Source organism: Canis aureus, chromosome 33 (genome assembly GCF_053574225.1).
Source record: "Canis aureus isolate CA01 chromosome 33, VMU_Caureus_v.1.0, whole genome shotgun sequence".
Lineage (NCBI taxonomy): Eukaryota > Metazoa > Chordata > Mammalia > Carnivora > Canidae > Canis > Canis aureus.
This window is the reverse complement of record NC_135643.1, coordinates 28,472,166-28,490,873: the sequence shown is the minus strand read 5'-3', so window position 1 is coordinate 28,490,873 and position 18,708 is coordinate 28,472,166. Positions and strand designations below refer to the sequence as shown.

Sequence of the window (18,708 nt, the reverse complement as noted above, 5' to 3'; positions counted from 1 at the left end):
AAAAGCATTTAAAAGGAGAAAAAGATAATATTAGCAATTTAAAAATAACACTCATGCCATCACCCATTTTTTTCTGTTTTGATTTTATTATTTATATTCATTTAACGTAGTTGAATTTATAGCATAGTAGAATTTTTTTTTTGAAGATTTATTTATTTGAGATAGTGTGAGAGAACAAAAGCAGGAAGAGGAGCAGAGGGAGAGGGAGACACAGACTCCCTGCTGATCAGGGAGCCTGACACAGGGCTTGATCCCAGGACCCTGGGATCATGACCTAAGCTGAAAGCAGACACTTAACCGATGGAGCCACCCAGTCGCTCCAGACATAGTAGAATTTCTTATCCCGCTTTTAATTATTTACTTTTCATGAGCATCTTTCCACATTATTAGAAGCTCTGTGTACACATTCCAATGGCTCCTTTTGTTCGTTCTGGTACCATTCTGTGCCACAAGTCCCAGTGGTTGTGTGGGCATCACAGGTCGGAGCGAGGAAGGTATGCAGGCCCCTCCGTGCTACAGAACCTGACTGGCCCAGAGGCTTCCTCACAGCTCACTTGCATCCTTGGGTATCACCAAGGGCAGGTAGCATCTGCTGATGGTAGCTAGTCTCATCTCTTCTACCCGTTGTCCAGCACACATGGAGTATAGTTTTTCTATATCTGTACCTTCAAATGGTGCACTGCTGGGACTTGGCTATGCTCTCCCCTCGGACTATAGAGCTGTGCCATGTCATCACTGATCTTGCTTACTGCAGGGTTCCAGGAGGAAAGAGCTGCAGTGTTGTGTTTTGTGTCTTGACTGTTTTTTCTGCTTTTCTTTTTTCCTGTGACTTTGGGATCTTCTCACTTTTCTTATGTTTTCTGCCATTTGGGGGATAGGACTGTGATTTTCCTTATTATAACAATATCAAATCAATTTCTTTCTCAATAACATGTCATTTAGGAGCGCTAGGTGGCATCTGCCTTTGGCTCAGTTCATGATCTCAGGGCCCTGGGATTGAATCCCATGTTGGACTTCCTGCTCAGTGGGGAGCCTGCTTCTCCCTCTGCCTGCTGCTCCCCCTGCTTTCACTTGCTCGCTCTCTGTGTCAAATAAATAAATAAATAAATAAAAATTAAAAAGACAAACAAACATGACAATTAGGAGGCTTTCTTAACCTTGGCATTATTGACTTTTGGGGCCAGATAATTTGTTGGTTGGGTGGGGGGTCTGGTGCATTCTAGGATATTTACCCTGAGGTGGGGGAGATGAGGTTGCAAAATCACTTCTGTTGAGAATCAGAGGTCTGCAACAATATTGGCATATCTGGGTACTTATTTTCTTTTTAATTATTCATCATTAGTCACATGTCCAAGTGTGTGGTTTTTTTTTTTTTAATTACTTCAGACTTCTTTTTACTTTCATAGTTGGAGCTGATCTAGATGTTCTGAGAGTAATAGAAGTCCTGGTTTCTAAATAAATGAGGATAGTCACATGTGTCTCAAAGAAATCCTGATGACAAACATAAAGGAAATTATTTACTGTGGTCATTATCTAGCCATGTCCTGGGTTTACCTAATTTTCTGGTTAACTCATGGATACGTAAGCTGTTTGGGTTCCTAATTTTGAAAAACCCTTTGAAAATTTATTATTTCTGTGTCTATAACTTTCTGAAACTAAGCAGGCTGTATATAGGAAGCAGGACCCAAAGACAGCAGAATAAGTCATGGCAGGAGGCTGGGAGGAAGTCTTTCAATAACCAGAGTTCAGCCATGGACCCCATGCCATCCAATTTTATTTTTTATGATGGGCATCTAAGAGCATCTGAGTTTAGCTTTCTGAAAATTGGGATCCACTCTTGAGTAATCAGAGACTTCTTTCAGAAGCAGGTGGAAATTGACATGCTCTTTCCTGGTTTGAAAGCACAGAATCCCCATTTTGCCCGTTAAGATATTTTGGAATCCTTTTGAAACCTGTTCACTGGCACCCAGTTAAAAACCTCCATTCTTCTACACTGTGGTAGAGTATAGGTTTCATGACCCTATTTGGTAAAGAAGATTGAGTTGACTTCAGTACATTTTAGGACAATCCTGGGAATTCGTTGACTGAATATCTGATAGGCGCTATTCTCTAGCTTTTACTTATAACATTGGAATGCTGGGAGAAAAACATGATGAATTAAGGATTTTGGCTAAGTAGGTTCCAGATAAGTTTTTGTGTATTTCAGTTGGTCTTTCGTTTGAAACTTAAAAATTGTTAAATTTATGTTGTATGATGTTAGCCAGTGTTTTTTGTTCCTGGGAAAAAAGCCATAAATAACTATCTGGTTTTGGGATGTCTGGGTGGCTCAGCGGTTAAGCGTCTACCTTCGGCTCAGGGCGTGATCCTGGAGTCTCAGAATCGAGTCCCACATTGGGCTCCCTGCATGGAGCCTGCTTCTCCCTCTGCCTGTGTCTCTGCCTCTCTCATGAATAAATAAATAAAATCTTAAAAAAAAAAAATCTGGTTTTGAAGAGATGACTTTTGACCTCACACCTAAGAATTAGTGTTTTGATCTACACGGTATCATATATGAGCTTCTTTTAAGTTGGATGAAAAGTTATTTAGACCAAAAATAGTTCATTAGATTGCTTATCGTCTAGTTAACATTTTTTAAAAAGCCAATCTAATTGAGTGTGAACCTTCAAAAGATACACTTGATGGGCCATCTGCTGACCCCAGCTCTTGTCCATTTGTATAACTTGTGCTGGTGGCTCTGATGGCCACATATGTGGACTAAGAGACAGCAGATGGTTGTAAAGATTTAAAATCTTCAACAAGTGGCCAAGAGTCATTGTACTTTGGAGTTTGTCAAGATGCTGGCCACATGTAGTTATTATATCCCACGTGGGACAAGACGCTGATCCATTCCACAGGGTCCCACATAGCTTGCTAGATGCTGTGCTTTTTCCCCTCCCTGCCATTCTAACCCCTTTAAGAGCTGTGGATTATGAGAACCTACAACCAAGTGGTTTTGAGAAGGAAGAAAAATCAAACATATTTGTGTTTTCTTTTTTCAGGTGCCATGGGAGATTGGTTAACTAGTGTAATTAGATGGCTTATAAGAATTGCTTTGTAGTAAAAGCCTCTTGGTCATTTACTTAGTGGCCTTTTCTGCTTCTGGCAGATTCTTGATTATTCACAGGTAAAGTTGGGAGCTAATTTTAGATTATTCTCCAACTGCCTGAGTTTTTACTAGATTTAATTATTTTTGTAAGATGATATCTAATTTAAGATGAACTGTGAAAAATACGATTTGATGATGGATAATGTGCCAAGTCCTTGCACCTGACTTCTGATAAAAAGTAAAACCCTTATGTGACAGAACAAGTATGAGGCAGAGGAAATAAATGTGTTTTCTGTATCCAGGGTGGAGTGGAACTACCACCATGTGGGAATAGAAACTCCCATTTCATGTGATGAAGAAATGTTTGTGGCATGCAGGGCAGATGGAGTGTGAAATAGCATCAGGAAAAGAGGTACCCAGGGACCTTGGTTTTAAAATGCAATTTCAGAAGGAATGCAAGCAAACTTCTGGGTTCCAGATCGTTTGGCATTGTGGGGAAAAGAGCGAGCTATAATTGGTCTGGCTTTTTCCCTTTCATCAAATAGTCAGGACAGAGTCATCTTGCAAGCTATGCTCTCACTTCTTTTTCATTGCCATCAAGAACAGGCACTTGATGCATGGGACACAAGGTTTCCTTTGTTGAAATCAAACTTTAAAGTTTACGTGGCCATAAAGCTCTAGGGTTATAATTTTCCTCAGTGAAGCTTATTTAGGGAGCCAATCAGTGAACCTCCTGAGCTAAACTAACTGATTTTACATCAGGTTGGAACGAGGATGTTTAGATACAGTCAGATGGCTATCTGGACCCTTCTATCCTCTTGGTTTCCCCTCTGACCTGGGCTTTGCTAAGCCCTGCCCCCAGGGGTAACCTGGCTGGTCTGGAGTCAGCAGTGTTGATGCTGTTATTAATCCATTCCTGCACAGCTTCTTGTTACTCTTTAAGGCAGTCTTCACATCTTTATTGAGAAGGTTGAGACCCTCCTGCATTAACAACCGTGTCTTCTAACTCCAGATCATCACTCTTTCTTCTTTCCTTCAATCATTTTTCTCAGCTTCTGTGTGGCTTTAACACTTGAGAATTTCTCTTCTTCTATAACCTCCATGTCATCTTGGTTTTCTTCCTACTCCTTTGACAAATGCTTTTCCTTTTGCTGAGTCGTCTTTCTTTGGAGAGTTTACCCATTTTCTCCAACTCTGCTTTCATTTTAGTGTTGATAAATTTACAAATTGGTTCTAACCCAACCTTACTGAATGTTTTGACATCTCCTTTTGCAGTCTTGCTTCTTTTCTAAACCCATCTCACATGCAGTCAATTTCTTTGTCTTTCTTTAGATCGTCATTTGTATAAGAGAAAGATGTTGGCTTACTTTCCGTGTCAGCTGTGGTAACCAGCCATCTGCATGGGCCTGTATGTTTTAGAAGATCTGACTTGTCTTGCATATTGAAGAGATGATAGAAGTGAGAGCCTTTAGATTGAAGCTCTCTGAATCCGTCTTTTAAGCAGTATCTGTTAACCTTTCATTTTTATTGATCATCACTGAAAATTTACATAGACATTTAAAAGGTATTTTACCTAAGCAGATGAGAGCTGTTGAAATGTCGAGGTGAATGCATATGTATATCTTCCCGTCTTTTTCAGAGTTGAGGGAATAAGAAAAGCCTGCAGGGTAACTAGGGGAAGGTGTGTGCCTAAATTAAAGTAGTGTTGGGCAGCCCGGGTGGCTCAGCGGTTTAGCGCCGCCTTCAGCCCAGGGTCTGATCCTGGAGACCTGGGATCAAGTCCTACGTTGGGTTCCCTGTATGGAACCTGCTTCTCCCTCTGCCTGTGTCTCTGCCTGCCCCCCTGTGTGTGTCTGTCATGAATAAGTAAATAAAATATTTAAAAAAAAATAAAGTAGTGCCTTTCTGCTTAATGATAAGAGATGATTTTCTTGTGAAATGAGTCACACTGTTTTGTACTGATATCCTACAAGTGTAGTATTCCAGAATAAAACTTAAGTTTGGGGGATTGGGGGATTCACTAAAATCTGGGTATCCCACTGGGGAGTTGGAAAGGCCAGAAATGGGGCCAGCAGTGAATTGAAGAGGTAGTGATCTGAGGAACTAACAAATTTGGTGATGCATAGGGCCTGGCCTCATGAAAGAAGTACACAGAGCCTCTTTGTTGCAAGCTTTAGAAGTCAAGTGAGCATTGGGGTCATTGAACACACAGACAAAAGCAGAAAGAGAGACGAGAAACCAGTACACGATTTGGATCGGGAGTACTTGGTCTTTCTTGGCCTGGAGCCCACAGTCTGAGAGCTCATAGATAGATTTAAGTGGACCAGTTAGGAAGGTGGTATGTGCATTGCCCTGCCTAAAGTGGAGTTGAGCAAGATCAGAGAGAAGGCAGATCAGAAAATGATTATGGAAGAGATCATTATGAAGGTCATGTAGAAATCTCTAGTGGGAGTAATCTAGATTTAGGTAAAAGGGAACATAAAAGTAGCTCAGATTAACTCCAGCAATCAGAGATCCTGTAGTCCCCTTTTTTTGTCAGAAGATAAAGAGTAGTGACTCATTTAAGACTATACATGGTTCTGTATTGAACCAGTAGAATTTTTCTATACATACACCATTTCATTCTTTTCTGTTTCACCTAATATTTATTGAGTTCCTAATCTGAAAGCTAGTAAGTATCCAATCACTAGTTAGTATACATTTTTGTGTCTCTAGCACCATTCATATACTTTTTACTGTTCGTACACTCTTTACTGTTAAGTAATGCCTGCTCTGTAAATATAAATTAAAAGCCATTATAACTACTGTGAGACTAGAATAGGAAGCATAATGCTATTGCAGCACCTTATGTATCTGCTTTCTTCAGGGGCAGTATTCTAAGTGATTGAGGTTTTAGGTAAATTTAAGGTTAATTTTTAGAAAATTATTTAAAATCACTTTGGGTAGAAATTTTTTTAAACAAGCTTTTACTCGTAAAAATTATTACTGATATTTGTATTTTTATTTGATTTTGATATTGATAAAAATCATTGTAGAAAACTACAGAAAACATGAGCAAAATTAAAAGCACTTTTCATAATACTGTATGGAAATGACCACTATTAATATTTGGGTATATTTCTTTATAGCTGCATCTCCACATGCTCTATATTTTAACAAAATTGCATTTGTATTGCATATAAAGTTTTGTGTCCTGATTATTTTACTCAGGGCTGTACCATAATTTATTTAGAACCTTCAGGTCACTTACAATATTTTACATCCTGGGACGCCTGGGTGGCTCAGTGGTTGAGTAGTCTGCCTTTGGCTTAGGGCGTGATCCCAGAGTCCTAGGATCGAGTCCTGCATCGGGCTCTCTGCATGGAGCCTGCTTCTCCTCCCTCTTCCTGTGTTTCTGCCTCTCTCTGTGTGTCTCTCATGAATAAATAAATAAAATCTTTAAAAACAACAACAACAATATTTTACATCCTAAAACAACTTTCAGATAGCTTTCTTTATGTGTAACATTTGTGTGCATCTGATTATTTCCTAAATGTAGATTCCTGGAAGTGTGATTCTTAGTTAAAAAACATACTTGGCATCCTTCTATAAGCATGTGGCAGTTTATGATTTATGACCCCCAGGCTAACTCCACAAATAATGAAGTGAAAAGGAAACCTACAGCTCCTAACAAGGAGTAAAAACAGCATGTGATCTAAGTGATGCAGAGCTTTTGATGGATCCTGGTTTGCTATGTAGATTGGCTCTCCTTGTTTGAGGGAAGAGGATGAAATTACTAGTAGACAGTATGTGGCATAGCGTAGGTGCTCAGAGCTTAATGGTTTTAAGGACCTTTGTGTGTTTTTGAATATGAGAAGAGGAGAAAAACTATTTTTATGGTATCTTACCAGTGGGATGGTATCAATTATTGATACTTGTTTTTGCTATGAAAAAAAAAATGATAGTTTTTCTCTTAATGTTCCATAATGCATTTAACCTTACAGATTCAAATTTTCTAAGTTTTCATTCTGTGCTAGGTAAATTGGATTTAATACTTTTTTGGGTTTTTTAAGCATCTCTAGTTCTAAATTAGTAGTTAGCATGGGCTACGGAGGAGGAAGTGAGGAGGAGAGATGGGTATGGCTGAAAAAGGGCAGCCATAGTTTTGGAACTGTTGATGCATCTCGACTGTGGTGGATACATCAACCTACATATGTGATAAAATTGAATAGAACTAAATACATAGAGAATTGAGTACAGGTAGAACTGGGGAAATCTGATTCAGATTGGTAGATTGTGTCCATGCTGATAATCTGATTGTGATATTATGCTATAGTTTTACAAGATACTATCATTGGGGAAACTGGGTAAAAAGTACATGACCTCTCACTGTATTATTTCTTACAATTGTATGTGAATATATAATGATCTAATAAACATTTCAATTAAAATTCATTTCCTAGTTCTAAAAATGTCATTTTTGATAGCATGGTGTTTTTTATTCAATGACAAATTTGAAATCAGATTGATCATTCATTTATAAGTATTATGTTTTACCCAGATTTTTTTCCCATTAAGCTTATCTACCACGAATAGGAAAACAACTGCTTTATCATTAAGATTCTAAAAATGGGAAAACATCTTCTTTTTTTATCTTTCAGCCATGAAGACTTTGAATTTATTTCAGGAACACGAATGCGAAAACTTGCCCGAGAAGGCCAGAAACCTCCAGAAGGTTTCATGGCTCCCAAAGCCTGGACCGTGCTGATGGAATACTACAAATCCTTGGAGAAAGCTTAAGCTATTGACCCAGTCACTCCACCTTTGACACTTTACTGAGTAACAAGAGGGGACCACATAGTTACTGTTGGCATTTCTTTGTGGTGGTGTCTGTCTGGACACCCTTCCTAAAAACAGACCACTTTTCCTTAACTAGCATTGGTTTTGGTCTGCCTTATGAGTTTTGTTTTGAACTAGTGTAACACAAGGCTGGTTTTAATGTATCTTTTCCACTTATTATAGTTAATATTCCTACAGTACAATTTTAAAATCTTGTCTTTTTATATTATATTTATGCTTCTGTCTTATGATTTTTTCAAGCTGTTATATTAGTTGTAACCAATAGTATACACATTGAATCTCATTTTTCATCCCTTGGAAAAAAAAAACCTACTAGACAATAAACTTGGCTAGACTTTGTTTTGGGAATTTTACAAGACATCTGTAGCAATTAGATTTTCTTTTTCTACATTGAAAATATAAACTGCTTTCTTTCTTCCAATAAGCTATTGATCTCTTAGCTGTTATAATCTGTTCTTATGATCTGTATAAGCCCTGAATGAACTTTCTTTATTCAATAACATTAAACTTTTTGGCTTCTTATTTCTGTGATGTTTTGTTATATATAACCTTTCCTTCTTGTGAAACATATCTGATGGAGGAGGGGAAGTATAGGCATCTTTCATTACTGAAATCTAATAATTAGTTCCTAAACTGTGTTTCATAGTGAATTTTTAAGTAGGAAGATGATAATGTATTCTCCGTCTATCCAAAATCTCAACCAGTTTCCCCAAATATCTCTCGTATTATTGAACACCTAAGGTGGTGGTACCAGTAACAGAGATCTGATAGAAGGAGTGGGGGATAACAATTAGTCCATTTGGGGAGGGGGAAGTGTATCAAGTTTATTTTTGTAGAATATCCTCAAGTAGATTATTCAAGTGGAGATGTTTATTTAGGAGCTGGATATACAGTTTTGGTTGGGACACCAGCATTTTTTTTTTTTTTTGTAAGTGAGCTCCATGCTTGGTGTGGAGCACAATGCAAAGCTTGAACACATGACCCTAAGATCAGGATCTGGGCTGGGATCAAGAGTTGAACACCTAACCAACTGAGCCACCCAAGTACCCATTTTAATTTTAATTTAATTTAATTTATTTATTTTTAAAAGATTTATCATTCATGCATTCATTCATGAGAGACAGACACACAGAAAGGCAGAGACACAGGCAGAGGGAGAAGCAGGCTCTCCACAGGGAGCCTGATGCGGGACTTGATCCCGGATCCCAGTATCATGCCCTGAGCCAAAGGCAGATGCTCAACCACTGAGCCACCCAGGTGTCCCTTATTTTTAACTTTTAAGTAGGCTCGCCACACCCAGGGTGGAGTCCAACTTAGAACTTGAACTCACGACGCTGAGATCAAGATCTGAGCTGAGATCAGGAGTTGGACATTTAACCGACTGAGCCATCCAGGCACCCCGGGGATGCCAGCATTTTTTATTTGCGATCATGAAATAATCATGATCTGGTCTTAAAAATTCACCATTAAAAAGAGATGTCAGAGTATATATAGAGATAATGTATAGTCATTAAGGTAAATGGGAATAAAATACCATTAGGCAGAGAAATAGAAAAATGCAAAAAAAATATGAATGGATTACAGAGGGATTCAGTTAGTGAGAAAGTTGGTAAATAGTATAGAGACTATGAGTAGATATTTTCTAGTGGATAGATTAATTCACTAGTGGATATTGAATAAAAATTATTAGGTGATGATGTAGAGCATATATGGATGGATATGTTTATGGGAACAACTAGAGGTGACAGTTGATATGTTTTTGGAGCCCATTATCTAGAGCTGTTTAAGGAGAACTCTATATAAGTTTACAAAGGTTGGAGGGCACCATAGATTTTCATTCTCCAACCACAAACAGCTAAGGTATAACATAACACCTAGGTAATTTACAAACTCCTACCTAAAATGTGGAATGGGAAGTGATACAAAGATAATAGAGACCAAATGAATTATGGTTTCATGGTGGCAGTGGTAGAGAGATTCTGGGGGCTATTAGTGTCTAGTGGGAGGGAAGCGCATGGGGATAGGGTCTCCTGTGCAGACATAGTATCTGATCTACAGTATTCCAGTGGTGTGAGCATGGATCAGTCCTCCATAGCAGCACCCTTTTGTTCCTGATCATTTCCTATGCCTCATTCTCTTGCATTTTCTATAGATTCTATAAGATACTCAATAGCCTTTCTATAAATTCCTTTGCTACCAAAATTATCTGGAATTTCTATTGTTTGCCAACAAGAACCCTGATTATAATATAAGCATGTGAGAAAAATGTATTTCACATAAAAATCTTGATACTGTTAAATTTCAGCAGCATATTTTAAGAGTTAAAAATATGGTAGAAAACATTTTTAAAAACTTGGCACTTAGGGAAACATCCTTTCAAAACTACAAAATTGTACTCATAAAATCAAGATGAAAACATGAAGAGAAGTTAACAGCATTAAAGTGAGATGTGGTCTAAAAAGGAACTTTCTGTTCTATCATATATAGAATATAAAACTAGATTCTTTTGTGAATCTAGTCTCCTCTGTGCCTCCTGGCCTCCAGCCACCAAAGGAGGGACATGATGACAATGTGATCCTGGGTCCTTGGGATTGGCTGCCCACTTGTGTGTTCTAGAGAAAGGAGGAAGAAAATAAAAGCACCCAATGATTTCTGCCTGTCCACAGGTTGGTATGTGTGTCTTTAATCTACAACTCTGATACACACAGAAATTTAATTTTTCCTCTTCCCACTTCATAAAAAAAAGTCCAAACCAATCTTTAAAACATTCAACCCTTTTACCAAACCTCTCCTGCCAAGTGGTCTTGGAAATCTTAGTGCCATTTTTATCTATTCATCAACTGGAAAAGGGAATGGAAAAAGACTTTTTAAAGGAGGAAAAGAAAGTGCAATCATCTTGGCAGAAATATAATGTTTTAAATCTGTCAATTCTCTGTTCTACTCTGGTAATCAAGACCACATATTTGAGTTTCATTTTTATTCAAGAGGGGAGCAATTATGTCTATCTCTTGGAAGTCAGCATTCAAATACTTTATCAAGAAAAATTCGGAAGTCATGCTCCCCACATATGGTCTATTTTTATTAGCACATATGTGTCCAGGGGTGGGTTGGCTCACAAAGTAAGGAAGTATTTGGCCACTGGGCCTCTTTTATGCGTGTGGTATATTTCTTAGAGGGTTTACAAACCTCTTTGGTTATATTTCTGCTGGATTCCATTCCCTGCTCCACATATTCTTGTTTTGAATATAGCTATATATAAATTGCACAAAGAACATCCTGCCCACCTAAATTCCAGGCAGTCTTCTCTGGACTGAGCTAAAAGCCGGCCTTTCTAAATTTATGTACTTGAGAGCCGATTAAGCAGGGGTTTGTTAAGATTAAGGTCACCTCCTTGTCTTGACTTGCTGCTTCCCCAGATTCCCAGGGAATTTAGGGCCTAGGTTTGAGGGAATGAAATAGGAAACATGGAAAATTTCATCACAGACCTTTATCTTCCAGAACGACAACCCTGAGCATCTATAATGATCGGCCTTTGTCAGGAAAAGAAAAACATCGCTGAAATGAATTAGAACATGGGCTCCCTCTCTGCCTTTCTCACAACAGCTCCAGCCTATCCTCTTCAAAAAGTGTTTGTTTCCCCCAAGAACACAACCAATCCACTTGCCCAAAAGAACATAAGCATCTGTTAAAAGTAAACATACTGAGGCCTTGCTCACAATTACCTCCCCAAGAAAAACCACCTGAGTTTGAGGAATTCAAAAGAAAGATGAATTCTATCTGACACACCTGGATTCACCTGCCTGGCTTCCCAGAACTTGTCCCAAAAGATTTTGAACTTCGGTGTGGCTAGTGCTATTTTGTGTGGTCTAGGGGCCTGTATATGTGTATTACAATATCACAGTTGTAGGAATTTGACTTTTATTAATGTGGTCTAATTCCAATGAGCTAGTCACATGTACCCATTAAAGAATTTTGAATGAGAAGAAAGTTAAAAGCTTAGATATCAAGATGTTTGGCTATAGCTGAAGAACAAACTTAAAGGAGGGTATAGTTTTGTTATTAAGAATTTAGGCTTGGAAATCAAATTTGACCAATTCCTTGTTGGTTTTGTGACCTGCAGCTTCATGAGGATTCAGTTTCCTTATCCATGGAGTGAAGGTTATAGTCAGAAATTATATGAGACAATGTGTGTAAAACACTGCTCCTTTTTTATTATTGTTATATGTAAAGATGCAGTCTTGTGGTGGAGAAACAGTGATAGCAGTATCTTTGAGAGGATACCTTGTAATAATCTTTGCTTCATAATACTGTTCTCTAGCCCACTGAGCAAAGTGACTAAATGCGCATATATGTTACATGCAAATCTAAGGCAATCAAAACTGTTCCCGATTCAGCCATACTTTTTTCTCTCACTTTTTCCTTGTGTCCAGCTTCTCCTGTGTTTCTATATTAAGAAAACAAGTGAAAAAACAAACAAAAAAAAAGAAAACAAGTGCATTTTTGCCAAGAGAAAAAGCAGAAAAACACACATTTGTCTAAAATAAGCATAGACTAATCAAATGCAAAAAACAAAATTACTGAAAAAATAGCACTTTGGGAAACAGAATCAATGAAAGATAAGTCTTAAAATGAGGAATGGAAGATCAGGATTAGAAGGAGTTCTCAATATTAAGTTTCATGAGGAAGGTCTGCTTTAATTAATGTGGTCATTAGTTATATTAATGCTACATTTTGCAAGTGTTACACTTTTCATATAAAAGTTGAGTTCAGCTCGTTTGATACCCTGATCAAAGCATAAAATCTTAAATCTTTTAGAATTGCACTACAAATGGTGCGGCATGTATTAGCTAATTATTTTCATCTTCTGGGGATATAATGTATTAGGGTATTAGGAATATGAAATACGAAATTTTATACTGTTCCCAGAGTTTTCTACCTGGGGATTCTTTTCCTGCTCATATTGTCAAAAGATCTCATAGCTAAGAGTAGGATGATGAATAAAAAATAGTGTAAAATTTAAATTTATCTTGAATAAACATCATCAAAATCTTAATAGCTAATGTTTACTGAATGCTTAATTTTATTTGCCATACACTGTGTTAAGTGCTTTACGTGTATTATTTTATTTAGGGCTTATAATAATAACTGGCATAGTAAAGAATATGAAGAAAGGAGAAGGGAAAAGCAAATGTTTAAAAATGAGTATTGAAATAAAAATTGAGTATAACATCATTTTGCTAGAAGAGAAATTAAAAGATAACTCTGTTAAAGAGGTTGGATATAAGATAAATGTGCAAAACCAAAAATCTCTATTAATTATAATTGACTACAAATGAAAATATCTGTTGAAGGAAGTCATAGGGAGACCATGACTGCTGATTGACCCAGCGATCAATGACCCCAGTCAACTGAGGGCTCCTCCTACCTGCATCCTGTGCTTTGAAATGTGCTTTTGTGACCCCCCCACTGCCAGAGTGGGAGCCCTTTTCAAGGATGCAGACTTGAGAGAGCAATGTTTTGGGGACTATCTGGAAAGTACAAGTGAGTAAAGCCTGTTAAGCCCTGTATATAATCTTTTAAGATTTTGGTAGGCTGGTGTGGAGATCTATCCATCTTCACACTGCCTAGACAAGCCTCCTAGATAGGTTCCCCTGCTCCTTAAACTTGCCACTTCCCCTCTGCAGTAGCCTGCCTCTTCCCCTCTCCTTGCCCTCCCTGTGTGGGGGCTGGTTTCAGATTTCTCCAGGAATTTCCCATGTTTAGGAACCAAAATGTCCCAATGACGATAGCCACACAACCTGTAAAATACTTAACAAAAAATTAAGAACAGTATCTAGTTGAGAAAAACTATAAAATGTTATGAAAAGATATAAAACATCTAAAATAACTGGAGCAGTATACTATCGTACTAGATGAAAAGACTTAATACCATAGTATTTGGTATATGGTATACCATACCAAATGCAGATAGTAAAAATAAGAATTTTAAAAATTAATCTTCCTAAGGTTAATAAGTGTTTGAGGCACTTAAAACCTCAATTTTTTAGGGGGTATGTGTGAATTAGATGAAATAATTTTATTAGTTCATTTGGAATAATAACTACCAAGAATAAGCAAGAAAATTATGAGAAGTGAGGGGGAGACTTGACTCACCCAAAGATTCATGAAAAATAATAAGTAGTTGTTTTAAGCCACTTTGTTTTATGGCAATCACTAATTAATACAGGTATTAAAGCTCATGTATCCTGACTCAGTTGTACCCCCCAGCAGATGAAGGCTGGGGAAATTGGGATTGTTGTTGAAGGTAGAGAAAAATAAAAGGATCAGGAGTACAAGGGCTAGAAGCTTTATAATTAGAAGAATAAATTATAGAATCAGAGTAGTGTTGACAAGATACAGAATAGAATTAGGCAACAGTGTATATTTAAAAAAAAAAAACAACGGTGCTGAGTTATTGAGCTATAAAATAGACCATATTCCTGGTAAAATACGAAAAAGATAAGCAGAGTTCCCCAGATCAGGAGTTGGCAAACCTGGCGTGCTTCCTGTCTTTGTAAACAAAGTTGTGTTGGCACATGGCTATACACATTTGTTTAAGCATGGTCTATGGCTACTTTTGTGCTCCGAGAGCAGAGTTGAATAGTGGAGTCAGAGACCTTTTGGCTTGGAAAGCAGACTGACCAACACTTCTACAGCATGGAGTTTCTACCAGAGGAAGAGACAGGCTTGGGGCATGAAACAATGCACACCATAGTTAGTCTGTGTCTCGCTCTTTCATTCCCTTCTCTGACTTGGAGGGGAGTGGGTGGGTAGGAGGCGATGGCTAAGGGGAGGAGACCCAGACCCTTCAGCAGATTTAACCTCACAAAGTCAAAGAAATCAGGGTGATGTATGCTCAGTTGCCTCGTATGATGGAAGTGAGATTGGTTGTTTATGAAACTAAAACGTCTAAATAATCCAACTGTCAGACATTCAGCCTGACTCAGTTCAGGGCTATGTTGACTGAACTGTTCACCGAATAGACCAGTTTGTTTTTTAAGATTTTGTTTATTTGAGAGAGAGTGTGCCTGAGTTGGGGAGGTGGGGCAGAGGAAGAGAGTGAAGCAGACTCCTCACTGAGCAGGCAGCCAGACTTAGGGTTCCATCCCAGGATCCTGAGATCATGACTTGACCTGAAGGCAGACACTTAACTGACTGGGCCACCCTGGCACCACTAGACCAGTTTTTAGCAACATATTGATTCAGTAACATTTCTTCTGGTCATAGGAACTAAAAAATTATGAATACAAATAATTATATTTTTTAAGTAGATAAAATGCAGATAGTAAAAATAAGAATTTTAAAAAGCAATAATTCCAATAGTAGTTTTTCACTTCTGCACTTATAATGACTGTCCAGGCAATTACAAATTCACAAAGGTTGGTGGTCAGAACATCAGATTTATCAGCAGAAATGCCAAGTATGTAGTGCTGATAGATCATCATGCATGTGGTCAGTGTACACGAGCTAAGGTTCCTATGAGATCATTCACCTTTGCATTTCCTGACTTCCATGTTTTAATTTGTATCATATGCATTGTATTAACATTTTTCTTTGCATTTAGTTTCCTTTTAAAACATGAGAACAAAAGAAAAATCTTAATGTTGCAATCTCTCAAGGTGATCCTGATATAGCGAATAATAGCTGTACTGGGAGTCTTAAGTTCTTTATATTTTTAAATCTTTGGAACAATAGGGAAGGGATTTGGTTCCTTTTATTCATATATCTAATGGATTAAAAGTATTGTGCTCAAGATTTTCATAAAAAGTTTTTCTTACTGCCAGAAATAAAAGAGAACAAAGAACCTTAATAAAGGAAAAGAAAGTATAACATAGCTTAGAGACAAACTTGAAAACTCAGTTTTGAGTGATTAAATTTACATTAAGTGGAAACTTTTAAAAGACAGTCTTTTTAGAAAGGTGTCTAGAATGAGGATTTATACTGTGATAACTCTGAAAGAGAGCAGAGACAATATGGTAAAAGCAAAGAGCTCTGTTTACAGGGGAGTTTGGGATATTATGTTAAATGAGATTTTTAAAAATGTCAGTACTTGTTCCAGAACTTTCCATATAGTAGGTGTTGAACATATGTTTGCTTCCTTCCCTTTCAAGGTGGACACTATGAGTTGTCTTCATTCCACGTTCTTTACAGACAGGGTCCTAATGTGCCAAGCCCTAGAGGAAGGTTCAGGAAGCACTTAGGCTGATCTTGATCCAGTTTTCCCAGCCTCCCTTGTAGCTATCATCAGCCATGAGGACCAATTTGGGCCACCGAGACCTAAGAGGAATTCTGTTTGGAGTGGGGGCTTTGCTTTCCTCACAAGAGAGAGAGAGGATACAGCTAGCCACACAAAATTTCCTTGATTGGAATTTTAGGGTGTATGAGGATGAGCCCTGAGGAAATAATGCTAACAGGCAGTATTTGCTGTGGATTACAATGTGCCAGGCATTGGGTAAAGGGCTTTTTGTACATTAATTTTTCTAATCTTCATAGCCCTGTGGTATAAGGTAATGCCTTTGTCTCTGTTTCACAGATGCAAAAACTGACATTTGGGTTAAGTCTTAAGGTCACATGCTAATAGGTGTGGAGTTTGGAATAGGAACCAGGGTGTGATTGATCCCAGAGCCTAACTTTGTGTGAGATAGTTTCTGTTGAGCGGTTTAGAGGTGTCCAGAATCACAAATTAACCCTTTGAGAGGAGTAGGTACTTTAAGGTAACAATATATGAATGAGACAAGAATAATAAATAGCTGAACATCTACTGTGCACGAGGTTCTATGTTGAGTGCTTATTTCATTCTTGCATAACCTTGGAGCTAAATAAAATTTCCATTTTATAAATAGGAAAACTGACGTTTAGAGAGGTTAGGGAAATTATTCAAGATCAGGGAGCTAATAAAATGCAAAGTCAGGACTAGATCCAAACTCAGGAATTTTGCAAAGATGGCACATGTTTCAGTCTATGAGTGAACACTAATTCATATGTACTTTCTGATTCTTATAATATGCTTAGAGTTGAGGCTGTTCTGTAATCAAGACTCACAGGTTTTTCTGAAGTGTTATCTGAAGCCCTCCTGATCAGAATGGCTTCTGATGCTTGATAAAAATGTGCATCCCTAGACCCACTGAAGCAGAATCTCTAGAGGGAAGGGGTGGAGAGATTTGCATTTCTAAGAAGTCCCTACTTGATCACGGTGGGGGTGCGTGGGGGTGGGAGGACAGAGTTCCAGGAACAAGAGCGGAAGCATTCAGTGTCTAGTGGGCCAGATTTGAAACATGCACCCTGGTGCTCCTGCCATATTCCTTTTTTTTTTTTTCCTGCCATATTCCATTGGCCAAAACAAGTCACAAAGCTGCCCAGATTTAAAGGGAGGGAAACTACACTTGATCCTTGAACAACATGGGTTTAAACTGTGCAGGTTTTTTGTTTTTGATAAATACAGCACAGTACCATAAATGTATTTTCTCTTCCTTATGATTTATTTATTGATTTTTATTTATTTATTTTTAAAAATTGTATTTATTTATTCATGAGAGATACAGAGAGAGAGTCAGAGACACAGGCAGAGCGAGGAGAAGCAGGCTCCATGCAGGAGCCCAATGCAGGACTCCATCCCGAAACTCCAAAATTACGCCCTGAGCCAAAGGCAGATGCCCAACTGCTGAGCCACCCAGTCGTCCCTTCCTTATGATTTTTTAAAATAACATTTTCTTTAGTTTACTTTGTTGTAAGAATACAGTATATAATATGCATGACATACAAAATATATGGTTTTTTAAAGATGTACTCATTTGTTTTTAAGAGAGAGAGCATGCAAGTGGGGGGAAGGCAGAAGAAGAGGAAGAAAGAGAATCTCAAGGACCCCCTGCTGAGTGTGGAGTCCAGTGGGTGGACTCGATCTCAGGATCCTGAGATCATGATCTGAGCCAAAATTAACAGTTGCTTGCTTAACCAAATGAGCCATCCAGGTACCTCCCCAAAATATATGTTAATCAGTGACTTCTGTTATCAATAAGGCTTCCAGTTAAAAGTAGGCTATTACTAGTTAAGTTCTGGGGAAGTCCAAAGTTGTAGGTGGATTTTTGGCTGTGCAAGGGTGGGTACCGCTAACCTCCATGTTGTTCAAGGGTGCACTGTAGTCTCTATCTCTTGATGGAGGAAGCTGCAAAGACAAATTGCAAGGTCACATTGCAAAGGCTAGGAGGGAGATATGTTGTGGTTATTTCTGCACTTTATTAAAGCAGGAGTCCCACCAGGCAGTGGGCTTGATGTTGCTCCCTCTCTCTTTCATGTACTACAATCCTGTCCTGAAGTATTATTGCATTTTCCATGATACAGAATGCTGGTACACTTAATTTTACAAAAAGAAAATAAAACAATGGATTTTGTAAAGAGATGGAAAGAGACTGTGGAAATCCTTTTGTACCTTAACAGTTGCACTCACTATATGTCTCCTGGCAAAGTACTAAAAAGTTGTTCAACTTAAAGATGCATTTTGCATTTTTTTAAACAAAAAAGACAAGTGTTCCAAATTTGCTGTCCTCTTCTGTGCTGACAAGTTGTTGTCAATAGTTTGCTACCCAGCCGACATTTCTTGAAAATATAAACACACTTAATCTGTCCTCCAAGTTTAAAGTGATGTTTTAACAATGAAAAAGTAATTGCTTTTCAAAAGAAACTCCTGCTATGAACAAAGCATTTTGAAATTGGATGTTTGGAAACGCTCCCGCTGTTATGTGATTTTA

At 38.0% G+C, this 18,708-nt stretch overlaps 1 protein-coding gene across 2 annotated transcripts in view; it reads left to right on the top strand.

Moving 5' to 3' along the window:
• PAPSS1 (3'-phosphoadenosine 5'-phosphosulfate synthase 1) overlaps positions 1-8,446 on the top strand; it is a 99,407-nt gene extending 90,961 nt beyond the window's left edge. For both annotated transcript variants that reach the window (XM_077882217.1, XM_077882216.1), the window contains one exon: positions 7,726-8,446. In XM_077882217.1, the coding sequence (XP_077738343.1) occupies positions 7,726-7,864 (139 nt within the window). In that variant the 3' untranslated portion in view covers positions 7,865-8,446. The remainder of the gene's footprint in view (positions 1-7,725) is intronic.
• The last annotated feature ends 10,262 nt before the right edge of the window (positions 8,447-18,708 follow it).